Source organism: Triticum aestivum, chromosome 1D (assembly GCF_018294505.1).
Source record: "Triticum aestivum cultivar Chinese Spring chromosome 1D, IWGSC CS RefSeq v2.1, whole genome shotgun sequence".
In the NCBI taxonomy this organism is placed as follows: Eukaryota; Viridiplantae; Streptophyta; class Magnoliopsida; order Poales; family Poaceae; genus Triticum; species Triticum aestivum.
This window is the reverse complement of record NC_057796.1, coordinates 227,019,064-227,039,531: the sequence shown is the minus strand read 5'-3', so window position 1 is coordinate 227,039,531 and position 20,468 is coordinate 227,019,064. Positions and strand designations below refer to the sequence as shown.

The window sequence follows — 20,468 nt, the reverse complement described above, 5'->3', positions numbered from 1 at the left end:
GACACCTAGATCGGATATGAACTCCTTCATCCAGACTCCTTCATTTGCTGCTTCCGAAGCAGCTATGTACTCTGCTTCACACGTAGATCCCGCCACGACGCTTTGATTAGAACTGCACCAACTGACAGCTCTACCGTTCAATATAAATACGTATCCGGTTTGTGACTTAGAGTTATCCGGATCAGTGTCAAAGCTTGCATCGACGTAACCATTTACGACGAGCTCTTTGTCACCTCCATAAACGAGAAATATATCCTTAGTCCTTTTCAGGTATTTCAGGATGTTCTTGACCGCTGTCCAGTGATCCACTCTTGGATTACTTTGGTACCTCCCTGCTAAGCTAATAGCAAGGTACACATCAGGTCTGGTACACAGCATTGCATACATGATAGAGCCTATGGCTGAAGCATAGGGAACATCTTTCATTTTCTCTCTATCTTCTGCAGTGGTCGGGCATTGAGTCTGACTCAACTTCACACCTTGTAACACAGGCAAGAACCCTTTCTTTGCTTGATCCATTTTGAACTTCTTCAAAACTTTATCAAGGAATGTGCTTTGTGAAAGTCCAATTAGGCGTCTTGATCTATCTCTATAGATCTTGATGCCTAATATATAAGCAACTTCACCGAGGTCTTTCATTGAAAAACTCTTATTCAAGTATCCTTTTATGCTATCCACAGATTCTATATCATTTCCAATCAACAATATGTCATCCACATATAATATTAGAAATGCTACAAAGTTCCCACTCACTTTCTTGTAAATACAGGCTTCTCCAAAAGTCTGTATAAAACCATATGCTTTGATAACACTATCAAAATGTTTATTCCAACTCCAAGATGCTTGCACCAGTCCATAGATGGATCGCTGGAGCTTGCACACTTTGTTAGCATCCTTTCGATCGATAAAACCTTCAGGTTGCATCATATACAACTCTTCTTCCAGAAATCCATTCAGGAATGCAGTCTTTACATCCATTTGCCAAATTTCATGATCATAAAAAGCGGCAATTGCTAACATGATTCGGACGGACTTAAGCATCGCTACGGGTGAGAAAGTCTCATCGTAGTCAACTCCTTGAACTTGTCGAAAACCTTTCGCAAGAAGTCGAGCTTTGTAGATAGTGACATTACTGTCAGCGTCAGTCTTCTTCTTGAAGATCCATTTATTCTCGATGACTTGTCGATCATCGGGCAAGTCAACCAAAGTCCACACTTTGTTCTCGTACATGGATCCCATCTCAGATTTCATGGCCTCAAGCCATATTGCAGAATCTGGGCTCATCATCGCTTCCGCATAGTTCGTAGGTTCATCATGGTCTAGTAACATGACCTCCAGAACAGGATTACCGTACCACTATAGTGCGGATCTTACTCTGGTTGACCTACGAGGTTTAGTAGTAACTTGATCTGAAGTTACATGATCATCATCATTAGCTTCCTCACTAATTGGTGTAGAAGTCACAGGAACAGATTTATGTGATGAACTACTTTCCAATAAGGGAGCAGGTACAGTTACCTCATCAAGTTCTACTTTCCTCCCACTCACTTCTTTCGAGAGAAACTCCTTCTCTAGAAAGGATCCATTCTTAGCAATGAATGTCTGGCCTTCGGATCTGTGATAGAAAGTGTACCCAACAGTCTCCTTTGGGTATCCTATGAAGACACATTTCTCCGATTTGGGTTCGAGCTTATCAGGTTGAAGATTTTTCACATAAGCATCGCAGCCCCAAACTTTAAGAAACTACAACTTTGGTTTCTTGCCAAACCATAGTTCATAAGGCGTCGTCTCAACGGATTTAGATGGTGCCCTATTTAACGTGAATGCAGCCGTCTCTAAAGCATAACCCCAAAATGATAGCGCTAAATCAGTAAGAGACATCATAGATCGCACCATATCTAGTAAAGTACGATTACGACGTTGGGACACACCATTATGTTGTGGTGTTCTGGGTGGCGTGAGTTGTGAAACTATTCCGCATTGTTTTAAATAAAGACCAAACTTGTAACTCAAATATTCTCCTCCACGATCAGATCATAGAAACTTTATTTTCTTGTTACGATGATTTTCCACGTCACTCTGAAATTCTTTGAACTTTTCAAATGTTTCAGACTTATGTTTCATCAAGTAGATATACCCATATCTGCTCAAATCATCTGTGAAGGTGAGAAAATAACGATACCCGCCGCGAGCCCCAATATTCATCGGACCACATACATCAGTATGTATGATTTCCAACAAATATGTCGCTCGCTCCATAGTTCCGGAGAACGGCGTTTTAGTCATCTTGCCCATGAGGCATGGTTCGCAAGTACCAAGTGATTCATAATCAAGTGATTCCAAAAAGTCCATCAGAATGAAGTTTCTTCATGCGCTTTACACCAATATGACCTAAACGGCAATGCCACAAATAAGTTGCACTATCATTATCAACTCTGCATCTTTTAGCTTCAATATTATGAATATGTGTATCACTACTATCGAGATTCATCAAAAACAGACCACTCTTCAAGGGTGCATGACCATAAAAGATATTACTCATATAAATAGAACAACCATTATTCTTAGATTTAAATGAATAACCGTCTCGCATCAAACAAGATCCAGATATAATGTTCATGCTCAATGCTGGCACCAAATAACAATTATTCAGGTCTAAAACTAATCCCGAAGGTAGATGTAGAGGTAGCGTGCCGACCGCGGTCACATCGACTTTGGAACCATTTCTCACGCGCATCGTCACCTCGTCGTTAGCCAATCTTCGCTTAATCCGTAGTCCCTGTTTTGAGTTGCAAATATTAGCAACAGAATCAGTATCAAATACCCAGGTGCTACTGCGAGCATTAGTAAGGTACACATCAATAACATGTATATCACATATACCTTTGTTCACCTTGCCATCCTTCTTATCCGCCAAATACTTGGGGCAATTCCGCTTCCAGTGACCAGTCCCTTTGCAGTAGAAGCACTCAGTGTCAGGCTTAGGTCCAGACTTGGGCTTCTTCACTTGAGCAGCAACTTGCTTGTCGTTCTTCTTGAAGTTCCCCTTCTTCTCTTTACCTTTTTTTCTTGAAACTGGTGGTCTTGTTGACCATCAACACTTGATCCTCCTTCTTGATTTCTACCTCAACAGACTTTAGCATCACGAAGAGCTCGGGAATTGTCTTATCCATCCCTTGCATATTATAGTTCATCACGACGCTCTTGTAGCTTGGTGGCAGTGATTGAAGAATTCTGTCAATGACACTATCATCCGGAAGATTAACTCCCAGTTGAATCAAGTGATTGTTATACCCAGACATTTTGAGTATATGCTCACTGACAGAACTATTCTCCTCCATCTTGCAGCTATAGAACTTATTGGAGACTTCATATCTCTCAATCCGGGCATTTGCTTGAAATATTAACTTCAACTCCTGGAACATCTCATATGCTCCATGACGTTCAAAACATCGTTGAAGTCCCGGTTCTAAGCCGTAAAGCATGGCACACTGAACTATCGAGTAGTCATCAGCTTTGCTCTGCCAGACGTTCATAACATCTGGCGTTGCTCCTGCAGCGGGTTTGGCACCTAGCGGTGCTTCCAGGATGTAATTCTTCTGTGCAGCAATGAGGATAATCCTGAAGTTACGGACCCAGTCCGTGTAATTGCTACCATCATCTTTCAACTTTGCTTTCTCAAGGAACGCATTAAAATTCAACGGAACAACAACACGGGCCATCTATCTACAACAACATAGACATGCAAAATACTATCAGGTACTAAGTTCATGATAAATTAAAGTTCAATTTAATCAAATTACTTAAGAACTCCCACTTAGATAGACATCCCTCTAATCATCTAAGTAATCACGTGATCCATATCAACTAAACCATGTCCGATCATCATGTGAGATGGAGTAGTTGTCAATGGTGAACATAACTATGTTGATCATATCTACTATATGATTCACGCTCGACCTTTCGGTCTTAGTGTTCCGAGGCCATATCTGCATATGCTAGGCTCGTCAAGTTTAACCCGAGTATTCTGCGTGTGCAAAACTGGCTTGCACCCGTTGTATGTGAACGTAGAGCTTATCACACCCGATCATCACGTGGTGTCTCGGCACGACGACATTTCGCAACGGTGCATACTCAGGGAGAACACTTATACCTTGAAATTTAGTGAGAAATCATCTTATAATGCTACCGTCCTTCTAAGCAAAATAAGATGCACAAAAGATAAACATCACATGCAATCAATATAAGTGATATGATATGTCCATCATCATCTTGTGCCTTTGATCTCCATCTCCAAAGCACCGTCATGATCACCATCGTCACCGGCGCGACACCTTGATCTCCATCGGAGCATCGTTGTCGTCTCGCCAACTATTGCTTCTACGACTATCGCTACCGCTTAGTGATAAAGTAAAGCAATTACATGGCGATTGCATTTCATACAATAAAGCGACAACCATATGGCTCCTGCCCGTTGTCGATAACTCGGTTACAAAACATGATCATCTCATAAAATAAAATTTAGCATCATGTCTTGACCATATCACATCACATCATGCCCTGCAAAAACAAGTTAGACGTCCTCTACTTTGTTGTTGCAAGTTTTACGTGGCTGCTACGGGCTGAGCAAGAACCGTTCTTACCTACGCATCAAAACCACAACGATATTTTGTCAAGTATGTGTTATTTTAACCTTCACAAGGACCGGGCGTAGCCACACTCGATTCAACTAAAGTTGGAGAAACTGACACCCGCCAGCCACCTGTGTGCAAAGCACGTCGGTAGAACCAGTCTCGTGTAAGCGTACGCGTAATGACGGTCCGGGCCGCTTCATCCAACAATATCGCCGAATCAAAGTGTGACATGCTGGTAAGCAGTATGACTTGTATCGCCCACAACTCACTTGTGTTCTACTCGTGCATATAACATCTACGCATAAACCTGGCTCAGATGCCACTGTTGGGGAACTTAGTAATTTCAAAAAATTTACCTACGCACACGCAAGATCATGGTGATGCATAGCAACGAGAGGGGAGAGTGTCGTCCACGTACCCTCGTAGACCGTAAGCGGAAGCGTTATGAGAACGCGGTTGATGTAGTCGTACGTCTTCACGATCCGACCGATCCAAGTACCGAACGCACGGCACCTCCGAGTTCAGCACACGTTTAGCTCGGTGACGTCCCACGAACTCCGATCCAGCAGAGCTTCGAGGGAGAGTTCCGTCAGCACGACGGCGTGATGATGGTGATGATGATGCTACCGACGCAGGGCTTCGCCTAAGCACCGCTACGATATGACCGAGGTGGATTATGGTGGAGGGGGGCACCGCACACGGCTAAAAGATCAATGATCAATTGTTGTGTCTCCAAGGGGTGCCCCCCCTCCCCGTATATAAAGGAGTGGAGGAGGGGGAGGGGGCCGGCCTCCTATGGCGCGCCCAATGAGGAGTCCTACTCCCACCGGGAGTATGACTCCCCCCTTCCAAGTAGGAGTAGGAGAGGGGAAGGAAGGGAGAGAAGGAGAGAAGGAAAGGGGGGCGCCCCCCTCCTTGTCCAATTCAGACTAGAGGGGGAGATGGCGCGCGGCTGTCCTGGCCGCCTCTCCTCTTCTCCCACTAAGGCCCATTAGGCCCAATATACTCCCCGGGGGGTTCCGGTAACCCCCCGGTACTCCGCTATATGTCCGAAACCTCCCGAAACACTTCCGGTGTCCGAACATAGTCGTCCAATATATCGATCTTTACGTCTCGACCATTTCGAGACTCCTCGTCATGTCCGTGATCATATCCGGGACTCCAAACTACCTTCAGTACATCAAAACACAAAAACTCATAATACCGATCGTCACCGAACGTTAAGCGTGCGGACCCTACGGGTTCGAGAACTATGTAGACATGACCGAGACACGTCTTCGGTCAATAACCAATAGTGGAACCTGGATGTTCATATTGGCTCCTACATATTCTACGAAGATCTTTATCGGACAAACCGCATAACAACATACGTTGTTCCCTTTGTCATCGGTATGTTACTTGCCCGAGATTCGATCGTCGGTATCTCAATACCTAGTTCAATCTCGTTACCGACAAGTCTCTTTACTCGTTCCGTAATACATCATCCCACAACTAACTCATTAGTTGCATTGCTTGCAAGGCTTATAGTAATGTGTATTACCGAGAGGGCCCAGAGATACCTCTCCGACAATCGGAGTGACAAATCCTAATCTCGATCTATGCCAACCCAACAAGTACCTTCGGAGACACCTGTAGAGCACCTTTATAATCACCCAGTTACGTTGTGACGTTTGGTAGCACACAAAGTGTTCCTCCGGTATTCGAGAGTTGCATAATCTCATAGTCATAGGAACATGTATAAGTCATGAAGAAAACAATAGCAATATACTAAACGATCAAATGCTAAGCTAACGGAATGGGTCAAGTCAATCACATCATTATCTAATGATGTGATCCCGTTAATCAAATGACAACTCATGTCTATGGCTAGGAAACTTAACCATCTTTGATTCAACGAGTTAGTCAAGTATAGGCATACTAGTGACACTTAGTTTGTCTATATATTCACACATGTACTAAGTTTCCGGTTAATACAATTCTAGCATGAATAATAAACATTTATCATGATATAAGGAAATATAAATAACAAATTTATTATTGCCTCTAGGGCATATTCCCTTCAATTTAACCCTGAATAGATAAGTGGTCACGGGGCACACGTTACTAGAAACACCACACACCCTGTCGTTTCTTCTCGGGGCAGAAACGCTAGGGCCTTTAGCGTTTCCAGTAACGCGCCCCAAAGTGGCGTTTCTGCCCTGCCATGTAGGAGGCCCACGGCTACTTGACGAGGTCGTGCTAGGCCAGAAACGGCGACAAGTTTGGCGTGTCTAGGTGGGACAGAAACGACACAAGCCTTGGCGCTGAACAAAACGGTCAGGTCCTGCTAAAGTTTCCTAACAAAGTCAAAATAGTGATTTCAGCCGGAAAAGTACTCAAAGCCACTTTAAAGTTGGTAATATAACCTTTTAAAATTGTGGTTACAAAAAACTTGTGTGGTGTCATTTGAATGCACTACTTATTTAGCGAAATTTTAGACATTAAGTTGATTTTAGTCCTTTCTGCTAAATAAGGAGTTGATTTCAGCCCTACCCCGATACTTTACCTCACACAAGTTATGCTGCAAATTGAGGTGCAAGCAATCACATCGCTAGATGTTATGAAATAGTAATTCTTGAAAAAAAATAAGGTATGATCTACGGAAGGAAACAGAGGAATGCTTAGACTATATCGGGTGTTTGGTTGGACTTTTACTTTGCTTTTGCATTTTGGCTTATAAGCAAAAAAGCTCCTATTTATGGGGTTTTGGCTTCGGTTGTGGCTTTTGGCCTATTTAGGGATAAATGCCAAAAGCAAAGCCGAAATCCCCTAGGAGTTTTTTTAGCTTATAAGCCAAGGTGCAAAAGCCAAGGAAAAGTCCAACCAAACACCCTCTATAGCAGGTAGCCGAATAAGCCACAGAGCTCTCTGCTTCTTCACCCTTGTCAACTAGATGTCCTGACACATTGTTGATGGAATGTTTTTGCAATATATTTTAGTATTTTTAGGACAGTAAAACTTCACCTGAATGGATTCCTTAATAAAAAAAGTTACATTAACCTAATATTAGGTACAAAGTACAATCAAGAACATGACGTGCCTAACAAGCGATGCTATCTCACATGTATTTTATTATGAAAGGTTGTTAACTCAGAACCTCTGCGGCGTTCCCATTAAGGTTCCTTGTCGGTGTGACTTGGGAGGAGGGTGTGCAAATGGCCACTTGGGCTTTGCACAACCTCCTGTTGGTGATCATCTGATGGCATGTGCAGGCGATGGAGCGACCGATGGGGCCGACGATGGTGATTGCTCGTTGGCCGTGCACGCGACTTGGTTGTTAGGCTTCGTGTGGTAGGCTGAACTCATGCCCCGTAACTTCTTCTGGGTAATGGTCGGGTTGTGCACAGTATCTATGATGGCAGATCATGGCATCTTAACAAATGTCTGATGTGTGAAGTTCATCTCGATCTGTGATTTCAGTGTTGATTGGGGCATTGCAGCAAGACTTTTTCTCTGCGAAGTTAGTGGCGACAACACATGGATATTTGTGTTTGGTGATGCTATTTGAGTACCAGGTCTCGAGTTTCAATGTGAACCCTAGGTCTGACATTCATTGGTTGTTCATGACAGTGGCGGTTTTGCACCCACTTGTTTACGACACTATCTAGACTTTGCCTGACTTTCTCTCGTGGGTGAAAACCCACAATCTCGCCTTTGTGGTTGACCCGGCCACGACGGGGTTCATGCATTGTCCTCTTTGTTTGACGGTGGTGTTACTTGTTGGACATTGTTGGACATTCTCGTAGTTCGGGTGTTGTAAAATGAAGTGGTAGTTGATGATTTGCTGCAGTGGGTCGTCTGCCTCGCTTAGACCTTTTATGGGTCTTTTTTGCATTGAAACGGATGCTTTACTGATCAAGAATCATATAGTTACAATCAGCCCGCACGCAGTTCTCTAGTAACTCATGACTCTTCTCGATCCAGCTCTCAAACAAGTCATGCGTGTAAGCGAGGTTAGCACGTTGATTCATTGAGTTATTTTGCACTTCTCCTAATATGATGAATCAAAAGGGAGGCAAAACCAAGAGCCATTTCCCCTATTTCCTTCAAGATAGGCACTACAATCGAACGGAAATTGCTGCACAAGGTCCAAAGGTTAACAACCTGTACGGATTCCACCTCCATGGTGACGTGAGAGAAGCCTCGAAGCTGGGCAATGGTTATGTGTATATTATCATGCGGAAGACAAACATGTACTCGTTGTATTTGTAACCTCTTGGTGCGACACTATGAGTCAATAAAAAGGGTCATTTATCAGGAAAAAAATCAACAAGTATTTGCGCATGTATTGATCTTTTCCTTTTGACGTGAAGTTTATGCTATAGAGATGTAACACCCCGCATGTAACTTGCCATATTTGTAACTCCGACTCTTGCCATTTCCGGCTATGTGATATGTTTTTCCCTCCGTTGTCGGGTTTTGCTTTTCGTTTTGTATTTTGTCATGTCATGCATTTTCATATCATGTCATCATGTGCATTGCATTCGCATACGTGTTCGTCTCATGCATCCGAGCATTTTCCCCGTTGTCCGTTTTGCAATCCGGCGCTCCTATCTCCTTCGGTGCACCCCTCTAGTTTTCTTTCGTGTGCGTGTGTCATACTTTCTCGGAATGGACCGAGACTTGTCAAGTGGCTTTATTATACCACCCGGAGCCTACCGGTCAAGTTTCGTTCCATTCGGAGGTCGTTTGGTACTCCATCGGTTAACCGGGCCTCCGCAATGTCCATTTGAGTATCCAGCAAAAACCCCCTTCAAAACCAGCCCAAAGCCCACCAAACTCTCTTCCATGCTCTAGGTCGTTCGATCACGATCGTGTGGGCGAAAACCGCACCTCATTTGGAGTCTCCTAGCTCCCTCTACCTATAAATGAGTGGGCATCCCGAAAAACGAAATCTCAGACGAAACCCTAACAATCTCCCTCCGCGCCGCGCCGGACGCGTCCGCCCGCGCCGTACACGTCCGCCGCGCCGCCCGGCCAACCGGCGAGCGCCACGTGGCCCGCCTCCGTCTCGCCCCGCCGCCGGCCCGCAGGCCCGTCGCCGGCCCTCCAGGCCCGCGCCGTCCGCCGCCCGCGCGCCGCGCGCCCGCCGCCGCTCCGCCTCCCCGCCGCCCGTCGCCGGCGCCTCGCCGCCGCGCGCCCCGGCCGCCGCCGCCCGCAGGTCGCCGCCGCCGGCGCCGCCGACCGTCGCCGCGCCCGCGCCTCTCCTCCTCCGGCCCGAGGCGCCGCCTCCTTCCTCTTCTTCCCCGGCCGCCGCGCCTTCCCCGCAGCTCTGGCGAGCTCCACCGGCTTCGGCCCGATCCGGATCCGCTCAAACACTGTACCTGCGTTGACCTCTCCCTCGCGACCGTTTTTTCCTAAGTCCCAGATTTTTATCAGCAAGTGCTCCTGTTCGAGATGCGATAACTTCGTGCATGTAGCTCTGATTCGTGCGTGTAATATGTCAAATTGTTCGTCTCGTGATGCTCTTCATTTTGTACAATTGCATCATTTTTATTAGAGGTCATCTTGATGCCCAAATCCTCGTTGGAAGAGGGCTAGTTGCTGTTAATCTCTGGTTCTTATCAGAACTTGGAGATTTGTCATTTTTGTATCATTTATTCTGTGCATCTTTTGAACACGAGCTCTACATGTGTTTTGAAGTATGCCATGCCATCTTTCCAGTGGTATAGTCCATGTATTTTTGTGGTCTTTGTGGTGACTAGCACAAGCATGCAAAATAGGCCCCGTAATATTTCTGATTTCAGGGACAGTGATTTCTCTAAGTCTTTGTCTGCTGTAATTTTGTTGCCATGTAAACATGATACTAGAGAGAGATACATGCATATTTTGGAGATGTTCAGTAAGGATGTTTTGTAGTTATAGTTGTAATTGATCCATTCCTGCAATTGTTTGCAATTTTCGAGTACCATAGAATGACTCAATCTTGCTCTACTTTTGCTATAAAATATTTCTGGCAGATTCTTAACATGATTTGCAATCTTGCCAAGCTTATTGTAGTTCATCCATACATGCTATGCAATTGTTTTTGCCATGGATAGCTTCATAAACATGCCATATTGCTGTAGGTATGCTTGGTTTGTCATGCATTGCTCTGTAGTGAGTGCATCAAGCTCACAAAGAGGCTTACATATTAACATTTCTGCCATGCTCTGTTTTTCTGCTAAGTCTGAAACCTGATAACGAAACTTGCTATGTTTACATGCTTGCCATCATATCTTCTGGTCCTTTTTGGCTTATGGTCAGTAAGGGACTTTTGTCATGTGCATTTAGTAGAACACTAAGATGCCTTGTTCTGCTATGTTAAGTTTCTGTAGCATATTGATTTCATGCTCTGAACATTGCTACCTGATGCTGATTTCTGCCATGTCCAGTTTTTCACTAAGTCTGTGAACCTGTAATCTTTTGCACTTTTGCCATGCTTGTTTGAGCTTGATATGTTGTGAACTAGCCGTAGCTCAGTGTTCATCTTTTGTCAAGCATATCCTGTAGATTACTGCCAAGTGCTTTGTTGCTATGTTGGGGTGCTGTAGCATTGCTACTTGTTGCATTTTAAGTGTTATCTTGCTGTTTATCGCAGATTAGTGTCATTCTTGTTTTGCTTGCCATTTGCAAACCGTGCATCCGATTCCGGTGATCTTTATATCGATTTCGACCGAAATCATATCATCTTTCCAGTGGCATGCTTGGTTTGCCAAGTTACTACCATATTCATCATTCTCCTTCTGGAGCACGCATACGCATCGCATATCATATCTTGCATATCATACATGTTTTGCATCATATTGCTTGCGCATTTCTCGTTGTTGATTGTGGTACCGTTTGTTTGTGTTCTTGTCTTGGGTAGAGCCGGGAGACGAGTTCGTGAACGAGGAACCTGTCGAGTACGCTTACGAGGATCAAGTTTTCGACAACTCTGAGAACCTTGCAGGCAAGATGACCACCCCTCGAAATCACTTCTATCTTTGTTATGCTAGTTGTTCGCTCTATTGCCATGCTCGCTACCTATCACTTGCTATATCATGTCTCCCATTTTAGCCATGTCAGCCCTAACCATCCTTTCCTAGCAAACCGTTGTGTGGCTAAGTTACCGCTTTTGCTCAGCCCCTCTTATAGCGTTGCTAGTTGCAGGTGAAGTTGAAGTTTGTTCCATGTCGGAACATGGATATGTTGGGATATCACAATATCTCTTATTTAATTAATGCATCTATATATTTTGGTAAAGGGTGGAAGGCTCGGCCTTATGCCTGGTGTTTTGTTCCACTCTTCCCGCCCTAGTTACTGTTATACCGGGATTATGTTCCTTGAGTTTGCGTTCCTTACACGGTCGGGTGATTTATGGGACCCCCTTGACAGTTCGCCTTGAATAAAACTCCTCCAGCATGGCCCAACCTTGGTTTTACCAGTTGCTACCTAAGCCTTTTCCCCCGGGTTTTCGCGAGCCCGAGGGTCATCTTATTTTAACCCCCCCGGGCCAGTGCTCCTTCGAGTGTTGGTCCAAACTGAGCAGACTGCGGGGCCACCTCCTGGAAACTCGAGGTCTGGTTTTACTCGTAGGATGTCTCATCCGGTGTGCCCTGAGAACGAGATATGTGCAGCTCCTATCGGGATTTGTCGGCACATTCGGGTGGCTTTGCTGGTCTTATTTTACCATTGTCGAGATGTCTTGTAAACCGGGATTCCGAGACTGATCGGGTCTTTCCGGGAGAAGGTTTATCCTTCGTTGACCGTGAGAGCTTATGATGGGCTAAGTTGGGACACCCCTGCAGGGTAATATCTTTCGAAAGCCGTGCCCGCGGTTATGAGGCAGATGGGAATTTGTTAGTGTCCGGTTGTAGATAACTTGTCACTTGACCCAATTAAAATACACCAAGTGCGTGTGTAGCCGTGATGGTCTCTTCTCGGCGGAGTCCGGGAAGTGAACACGGTCTGTGTTATGTATGACGTAAGTAGGTGTTCAGGACCTCTTCTTGGTCATTGCTAGATGACGTCCGTTCCATTGCTTCTCTTCTCGCTCTCATTTGCGTAAGTTAGCCACCATACATGCTTTTGCCGCTGCAGCTCCACCTCTTTGCACCTCTTTGTCCTACAAGCTTAAATAGTCTTGATCTCGCGGGCGTGAGATTGCTGAGTCCTCGTGACTCACAGATACTTCCAAACAGTTGCAGGTGCCGACGATGCCGGTGCAGTCGATGGCGTCGATCTCAAGTGGGAGTTCGACGAGGAACGTGGTCGATACTATGTGTCTTTTCCTGATGATCAGTAGTGGAGCCCAGTTGGGACGATCGGGGATCTAGCATTTGGGGTTGTCTTATTTTCATCTGGTTTTTGACCGTAGTCGGTCTATATGATTGTATTTTGAATGATGAATGATGATATTTATTATGTATTGTGTGAAGTGGCGATTGTAAGCCAACTCTTTATCCCATTCTTGTTCATTACATGGGATTGTGTGAAGATGACCCTTCTTGCGACAAAACCACTATGCGGTTATGCCTCTAAGTCGTGCCTCGACACGTGGGAGATATAGCCGCATCGTGGGCGTTACAAGAGATGCGTCTTTAGATGCCGTGGATGTTTTTTTTTAAATTTGAGCTACTTTATAAACTTATATCCGCGTAATTTCAACCATTGCACCCAAGAGGAGAATGCACACACCTAAGCTAAAACATATTACACCTAGGGAATGCAATATTCGAGAAATTTTTGGGGAACAGTTCAGTTGCCAGACTTCCCTTGAGAGAAATTTAATTCAGAGTCCTAAACATTGCGTTAGATTATTCATGCAAATTAAAAGCGCTTCACTTTTTTCGGTGGGAAAGATAAACTACCGCATCAACGAAAGGATGCCACTTTCCCAACAACATGGTGGTATGGAATTTGAGAACATGAGTGAACCTATCCAAATTCTACATCAGAATCCCGGCCACGCTTGATGAATTTGTCCAAAGAAATCAACAAATTCAACATCGAGCAACTCATGAGCAGCTCAAGAAAGATCTGGTTGAGTATTCGTGGGCAGTTAAAAGAGACAACTAGAATATATGTGCGAGTTGAATTCAAGTTTGAACTATATTTCAAAACTTACTTGGATTGTAATATTTTAATTAGAACCGCTGTCGCATTTGAATATTTTCACTCATCAAAGATTTGGTATCTTATTGTTTTGAACTCGTCACAAACTAAAAAACCATAGGCGGACATTTAGGAGACATTCTTGGATGACTGGCTCACATATCATTGTTCATAGACGAGTTCGGACCGGTCCACGCAAATACAATGTTGTTTTGGAGGTTGTCGTTGGAGATGGCCTAATGTTCAAGAATTTTCGAGGGAAAGGTTCAGTTAGCCGTTATGATGTGGAGCGAAGAGGTCGAGAGAGTGCGATCTGGCTAGGGTTCGATCATCCGACTAGGGTATTTATGAGGACATGGGTAGAGACGATATGGGTCATAATGAGCCGACCCGTCATGGCTATGTTGCCCGAGCGCATCAAGGCCTCCCTATATACTCTCTCCGTTCACGAGTAAGTGTATGTTTGACACTTAAATTTTGTCCATAAAATAGTGTACTTCTATCTTCCTAATGCATTTTAAACTAGAACTAAAATTCTTCTCTCTCATCACACGGTAATCAAGACCAATAACGTTCAACACATTTTTTTTGCGAATAGTAATGTTCAACCCATGGTCTCTTCACTTTCCATATGCACTTACTACCTCCGTCCTGATTTATTAGCCCCTTCGTATTTTGGGTCATATTTTGATCATGATTTTAACTAATAAAATATAAGATATATGTAGCAAAAATATTATCACTGAAAATTACATTCAAGTATGAATCCAACAATATAATTTTTGTGACATTTGTATTCACATTTTGCTAATCAAATATGTGGTCAAACTCTGACTCAAACTACAATGGAGACTAATAAATCAAGTCGGAGGTAGTAGCTTATTGGGAGTGGGGAATTAAAAAGAAGAGAGATGGTGACTTGTACCTTCCTAATGTATTTTCTACTTCACTTCATAGTCTGTTTTATAATTTCTATATGTACATACTTATTCGTGGACTGAGGGAGTATATATGCTGTGTTGCTGGAGAAACCCCGATGTTTGGCTGCTTTTGATGAGACCGGCTACTGTTAGGAGTTCAGTTCCCGACTTCATGAGAGAAATAAAATCCAGTGCTCTAAACATTGCGTTAGATGATTTCCTGCAATAATTCAAAGTACTTAGCATTTTGTTTCCTTTTGGGAAAGCTAAACTACCGCATCAACGAAATGGTGCCACTTTCCAATCGCAAAAAGGCAAACAATATAGTACAAGCCAAAAGGCAATCGATAAAGGCCAATTCCATTTCCTGGTTTTCCACCCATCATCTCCGGTACTTCCATATCCATTTCTCCTTCCTTGTAGCCGCTAGCACGATTTTCCCTCCTTGGTTTCAATCCGTGACACAGGCAAGTAAGCTCCGCTTGATGGCGCGTATCTTCTTCAGGCACTTCTTGGCGCGGTCGATGGCCATGTCCGCCCGGTCCTTCACCCCGGAAGCCGCATTCTTCCTCCGGCGCTTCCCCTGCTCGCGGCCGACCGCGCCGCCGCCGCCGCCGCACCACTTCCTCTTGTTGGTCGAGGACTCTGCAGGTGGCGCATGCAATGCAGGACCGCCATTAATGGTGACCGCGGACGCTCGCGCAGGATTATTATCAGGGGAGGATGGCACGCAGAGAACGCGCAGACGCACGGTATACGTACCTTGCGTGAACATAAGGTCCGCCGGCGCAGAAGGCGGAGAGGAGGAGGAGGGGGAGGAGCAGCCGGCGGGGGCGCCGCCGTCCAGGCAGGCGAGCGCGAACGCGTCGTCGTCGTCCCAGCCGGGCTCGGCGACGAGGCGCCTGAGCTCGTCCTTGAGCGGGCCGAGGCGGCCCGGGTGTGCGGCCTCCAGCTTCGCCAGCTCCTCCGCCGCAACCGCGGCCATCCACGCCCACTGCCCCGGCGCCGACGCCATCGCCGGCCGCGTCCAAGCTCTCAAAGCGAATACAAAGCGCGGCAGCGGACGAGAGGCAGAGACTGGACGCGACGCGACGCGCGGCTAGGGGCGGGGAGGCGAATTTGACCGAGGTTTGATTGGCGCGGACGCGCGCGCGCGCTGCAGGCGCGCCGCTGCAAGTTAACACGGCACAGCAATCCCTGCCCTGCCCTGCTCTGTCTCCTCGGTTCCAGCGGCTTTTCGAGTCCTGGTCCTGCCCGTTGGTTCTTTCCTGGCTTCGTGTTTTGTACCTGCGCGAGTTCTGGGAAACGGAGACCGCCCGCTACTGTAGCTGCTCTACCCGCGGACTTCAATGGGCCCATGAGGGCAGAGGTAGCACGTCTGCACGTCTCGCTGACCCCGTTGCGGTCCGGGATGGGTGGCAAAAAAAACGCACCAATGCTATAAATAAAGACTTGAAGAGCGTTAATGGACCTTTCATTGTAATATTGCTAATTGTATAAAGGTACATGTTCGGTTCAAAGTAATTTAACAGAATTCTAAGGATTCAATTTCTAGAAAAGAAAATTGAATTCGTTTCTAGGATTGGAAATAATATGTTTTTCTCTATTGCTGAGGAATATTGCTGAAAAATATAACATGCGTTTACATCCAACTACGTAATTTTGCGAGTCCCGTCATAAATTGATTTATCTTTGCTTGCATTGCATTCCTTGCTTTAGAAAGGAAAAACATTGATTTTTCTAAATCTAACGCCATTGCTAGGAAAAAGAGACCAACAATATCTACGGAGTAATTCAGTGCTGCACAGTGAGTTGCTTAAACTTTTGACTATTTCCTATTTTGGACTACTTGCAACGACAACTCTTGGTATTCCGTAATGATCATCGATCGTCGGGAAAGCCATCTCGAAGTTGCTCCCTTAGTTCTTGCCCTCGTTTCGCCCCGTCATTGGAAGGCCCCCACAATTCGTAAGGGTTTGCATCTTCACTAATGGGTTCATGACATCCAGGGCACATTTGGTCCTCCCACGATGGTTCAGTATATCGATCTTAGGCGGCCAGCGGGTGGATTCGTCGCTCGAGCCACGTCTGCAAGACATGCTTGCCCTTCAGCCTGCGGCCCATCAAACTGACAACCGCGTCGATCAGCTTCTGAGCCCTGTATAATGGCTTCTTCATCTTCTTCCACGACCTCAGATGCTTGGGCGGCTAGTTTACAAAGGGAGGCAGGCCCCCCACGAGGTCGGGGAAATAGAACCAGTTGTTATGCTAGTCGCGCACTAACTGTAGTAGGGCAATCTTAATGTAATCTGATACAAGACAGAGCTGGAGGTTGGCACCTCCAAGGTCGATCGCAGACATCGTCACAATTCTTCTAGACCTTGACCCGGAGGTTATAGTGAAATAGCTTGAAGTTCTGGTCATCCCGATAATCCACTCGCAAAGAGGGATGAAGTTTGCGATGTGGAGAATGACGTTGGGTGTCATATGACACAACTGACACCCGTAGAAGAATAGAAGCTCGTGCATGAAGCTGTGCAATGGGAAGGCCAAGCCTCAGTAGAAGGACTGCTAGTGCACCACCCACTCCGGCCACGGCCTCGACCGCGATCTCCCTCACCTCACGCCATTGATGAATCGCTGGGGTGGAGAAAGAGATAAAGAAAGCAAAACTCGACAAGCACGAGCTTGCGGCAATGGCGGTCCGAAGGAGGAGGGAGAAGCACATGTGCAATCTGTGAGAGGAACATGGAGAGTGGGGGAAATGCTTTTTGTTCCATCTCTTTATATTCCACAGTGAAACCCAAGCAATGGCATTGGCAAGTCGAAATGTGTCCTCTTCCCTCTGATGTTTCCCACTACATGATATATGGGCGCGTAGATCCAGGCATTATCATCATGACACCGTGGTAAAAGTGGAACCGAATGGCCATCTCCCTATCTTTACTCTAGTGATGATGGGACATGACGAGGCAAGTGGCAATGGCGCCTCGGTTGCTGTGACTAGCGGTAAACGATCCAAAGCCGCGAAGATGCAACACTAGAGGCTGCGCAGTTGTGGGGTTGTCACGCCACGAATTCAAATGCTATGAAGTTGCAAATACATATCATCAGGAACCGTTTGACCACAAAGATTTTTTAAGTCGGGTCACAAGAAGTTGGACTGCACACGCCATTTGGCACAAAAAGAGCCTGCTTGGATTTTGTTTTCAAGGGAGCAAGACTCCAAAACTCCGGACATGCTCAGGGGAAACCGACGATACATTATATCGAGGGCGGCCCATCGACTGGGATGCCCAATACTAGGCGGGCCTCGGAGGCATAGCGGCAGCCTTATCCCAGTGATCGGTCCAAGGGCGTTGCTTGAAGATGAAGTATGTTCTTGGCATGCAAGCCAAGAAGTCCTCGTGGTGAGGTCGAATAGGATTTCTGTAAACTCTAGCCCTCATGGCCCATTTATCAGGTGAGGCTAGGGGTAGTTCGAGACATCCATGCCAATACACAAACCGTAGCATTCGTCATCCTCAACTCATAACCCCCTCGCATGAGGTGCTCCCACATTAATCCAAAACAAAGGAGGAGTAGAGTATTATATCGACCATGACAACCCGAACCTGGGAGAAAACCTCGTGCGAACTCCCCTCTGGTATTTCGATAATCCTACATCTACGAAGCTTTACGAAACCTTTTACGTAAGCTTCCTAAACAACTATATCGCCCCCTGCATTTCAGGGGGGTGGGGCTGAAGGAAATATGCCCTAGAGGCAATAATAAAGTTGTTATTTATATTTCCTTATATCATGATAAATGTTTATTATTCATGCTAGAATTGTATTAACCGGAAACTTAGTACATGTGTGAATACATAGACAAACAGAGTGTCACTAGTATGCCTCTACTTGACCAGCTTGTTAATCAAAGATGGTTAAGTTTCCTAGCCATAGACATGAGTTGTCATTTGATTAACGGGATCACATCATTAGAGAATGATGTGATTGACAAGACCCATCCGTTAGCTTTGCACGATGATCGTTTATATTGTTGCTATTGCTTTCTTCATGACTTATACACGTTCCTATGACTATGAGATTGTGCAACTCCTCAATACCGGAGGAACACTTAGTGTGCTATCAAACGTCACAACGTAACTGGGTGATTATAAAGATGTTCTACGGGTGTCTCCGATGGTGTTTGTTGAGTTGGCATAGATCAAGATTAGGATTTGTCACTCCGATTGTCGGAGAGGTATCTCTGGGCCCTCTCGGTAATGCACATCACTATAAGCCTTGCAAGAATTGTGACTAATGAGTTAGTTGTGGGATGATACATTACGGAATGAGTAAATAGAGACTTGCCGGTACCGAGATTGAACTAGGTATTGAGATACCGACGATCGAATCTCGGGCAAGTAACATACCGATGACAAAGGGAACAACGTATGTTGTTATGCGGTTTGACCGATAAAGATATTCGTAGAATATGTGGGAGCCAACATGAGCATCCAGCTTCCGCTATTGGTTATTGACCGGAGACGAGTCCCGGTCATGTCTACATAGTTCTCGAACCCGTAGGGTCCGCATGCTTAACGTTTGATGACAATCGGTATTATGAGTTTATGTGTTTTGATGTACCGAAGGTTGTTTGGAGTCCCGGATGTGATCACGGACATTACGAGGAGTCTCGAAATGGTCGAGACATAAAGATTGATATATTGGAAGCCTATATTTGGACATCGGAATAGTTTCGGGTGAAATCGGGATTTTACCGGAGTGCCAGGGGGGTTACCGGAACCCCCCGGGGGTTAATGGGCCTTGTTGGGCCCTAGTGGAGAGAGAGAGGGCCCGGCCAGAGCAGGCCGCGCACGCCTCCCCTTGAGTTCGAATAGGACAAGGAAAGGGGGGCGGCGCCCCCCTTGCCTTTCCCCTCTCCCACTCCTTCCTTCCCCCTCCTAGTGGGACTAGGAAAGGGGAGTCCTACTCCCACTAGGAGGAGGACTCCTCCTCCTGGCGTGCCCTGCAAGGGCCGGCCGGCCTCCCCCTTGCTCCTTTATATACGGGGGCAGGGGGGCACCCCAAGACACACAAGTTGATTGTTCCAAGCCGTGTGCGATGCCCCCCTCCACCATAATTGTAACACCCTGAGAATCATGTTACAGTAACTCCCTGTGGTTAAGCTAATCATGTTGCTAAACAGGGCTTGATCACATTTGAATCACACCCTTTTCAAACTCCTAGTTCAAACTTCAATTAAATTTAAAAGTGGAAAATAAAAGTTTTCAAAAAGTCTAACAAAAATGTTCGGTGGGTGCTAAATAATACACTGGTAATTATGGTGGAGAAAACACATTTTTATAAAATACCTAAATACTTTTAAATGAAATAAAACAGAAAAGAAAATAAACAAATAAAAAGAAAACAGAAAACAGAACACAGTCAGAGAAAAAGAAAAAAAAGGAAAAGGAAAAGGCCCTCCCCCCCCCACTGGACCCGTGGCCCAAACTAGGCCTTCCTCCCCCGCCAGATCCACCTCCCTCTCCCCTTCGTTCCCCTCTGCCCGAGCGCGCTCGCCGCCGTTCACCGTCGAACTCGCGGCCACCGTGCCCCAATCGCCACCTCGCCGTGTCGTACGCCGTCGCCACCCTCGACTACGTCACCTCCGCCTCTCCGTTGGAGCTTGGAGCCACTGCACCGGCCGCAACGAGCTCGTCTTCAACCTTCGGCCGCTGACGATCGCCGCCCCGTTTCGCCGCCTCGAGCCTCCCCGAGCACGCTGCCGTCCCCCTACAGCCTCGCAGTGAGCC

At 46.0% G+C, this 20,468-nt stretch overlaps 1 protein-coding gene across 1 annotated transcript; it reads right to left on the bottom strand.

Annotated features, from left to right (window-relative positions):
- Window positions 1–14,754: 14,754 nt before the first annotated feature.
- Window positions 14,755–15,922, bottom strand: LOC123167735 (uncharacterized). Its single transcript, XM_044585597.1, has 2 exons — window positions 15,431–15,922; window positions 14,755–15,313 (listed from the first exon to the last, which is right to left on the bottom strand). The coding sequence occupies exons 1-2, from the start codon at window positions 15,681–15,683 to the stop codon at window positions 15,120–15,122; spliced, it is 447 nt and encodes a 148-aa protein (XP_044441532.1). The 5' UTR covers window positions 15,684–15,922; the 3' UTR covers window positions 14,755–15,119.
- Between the last annotated feature and the right edge of the window lie 4,546 nt (window positions 15,923–20,468).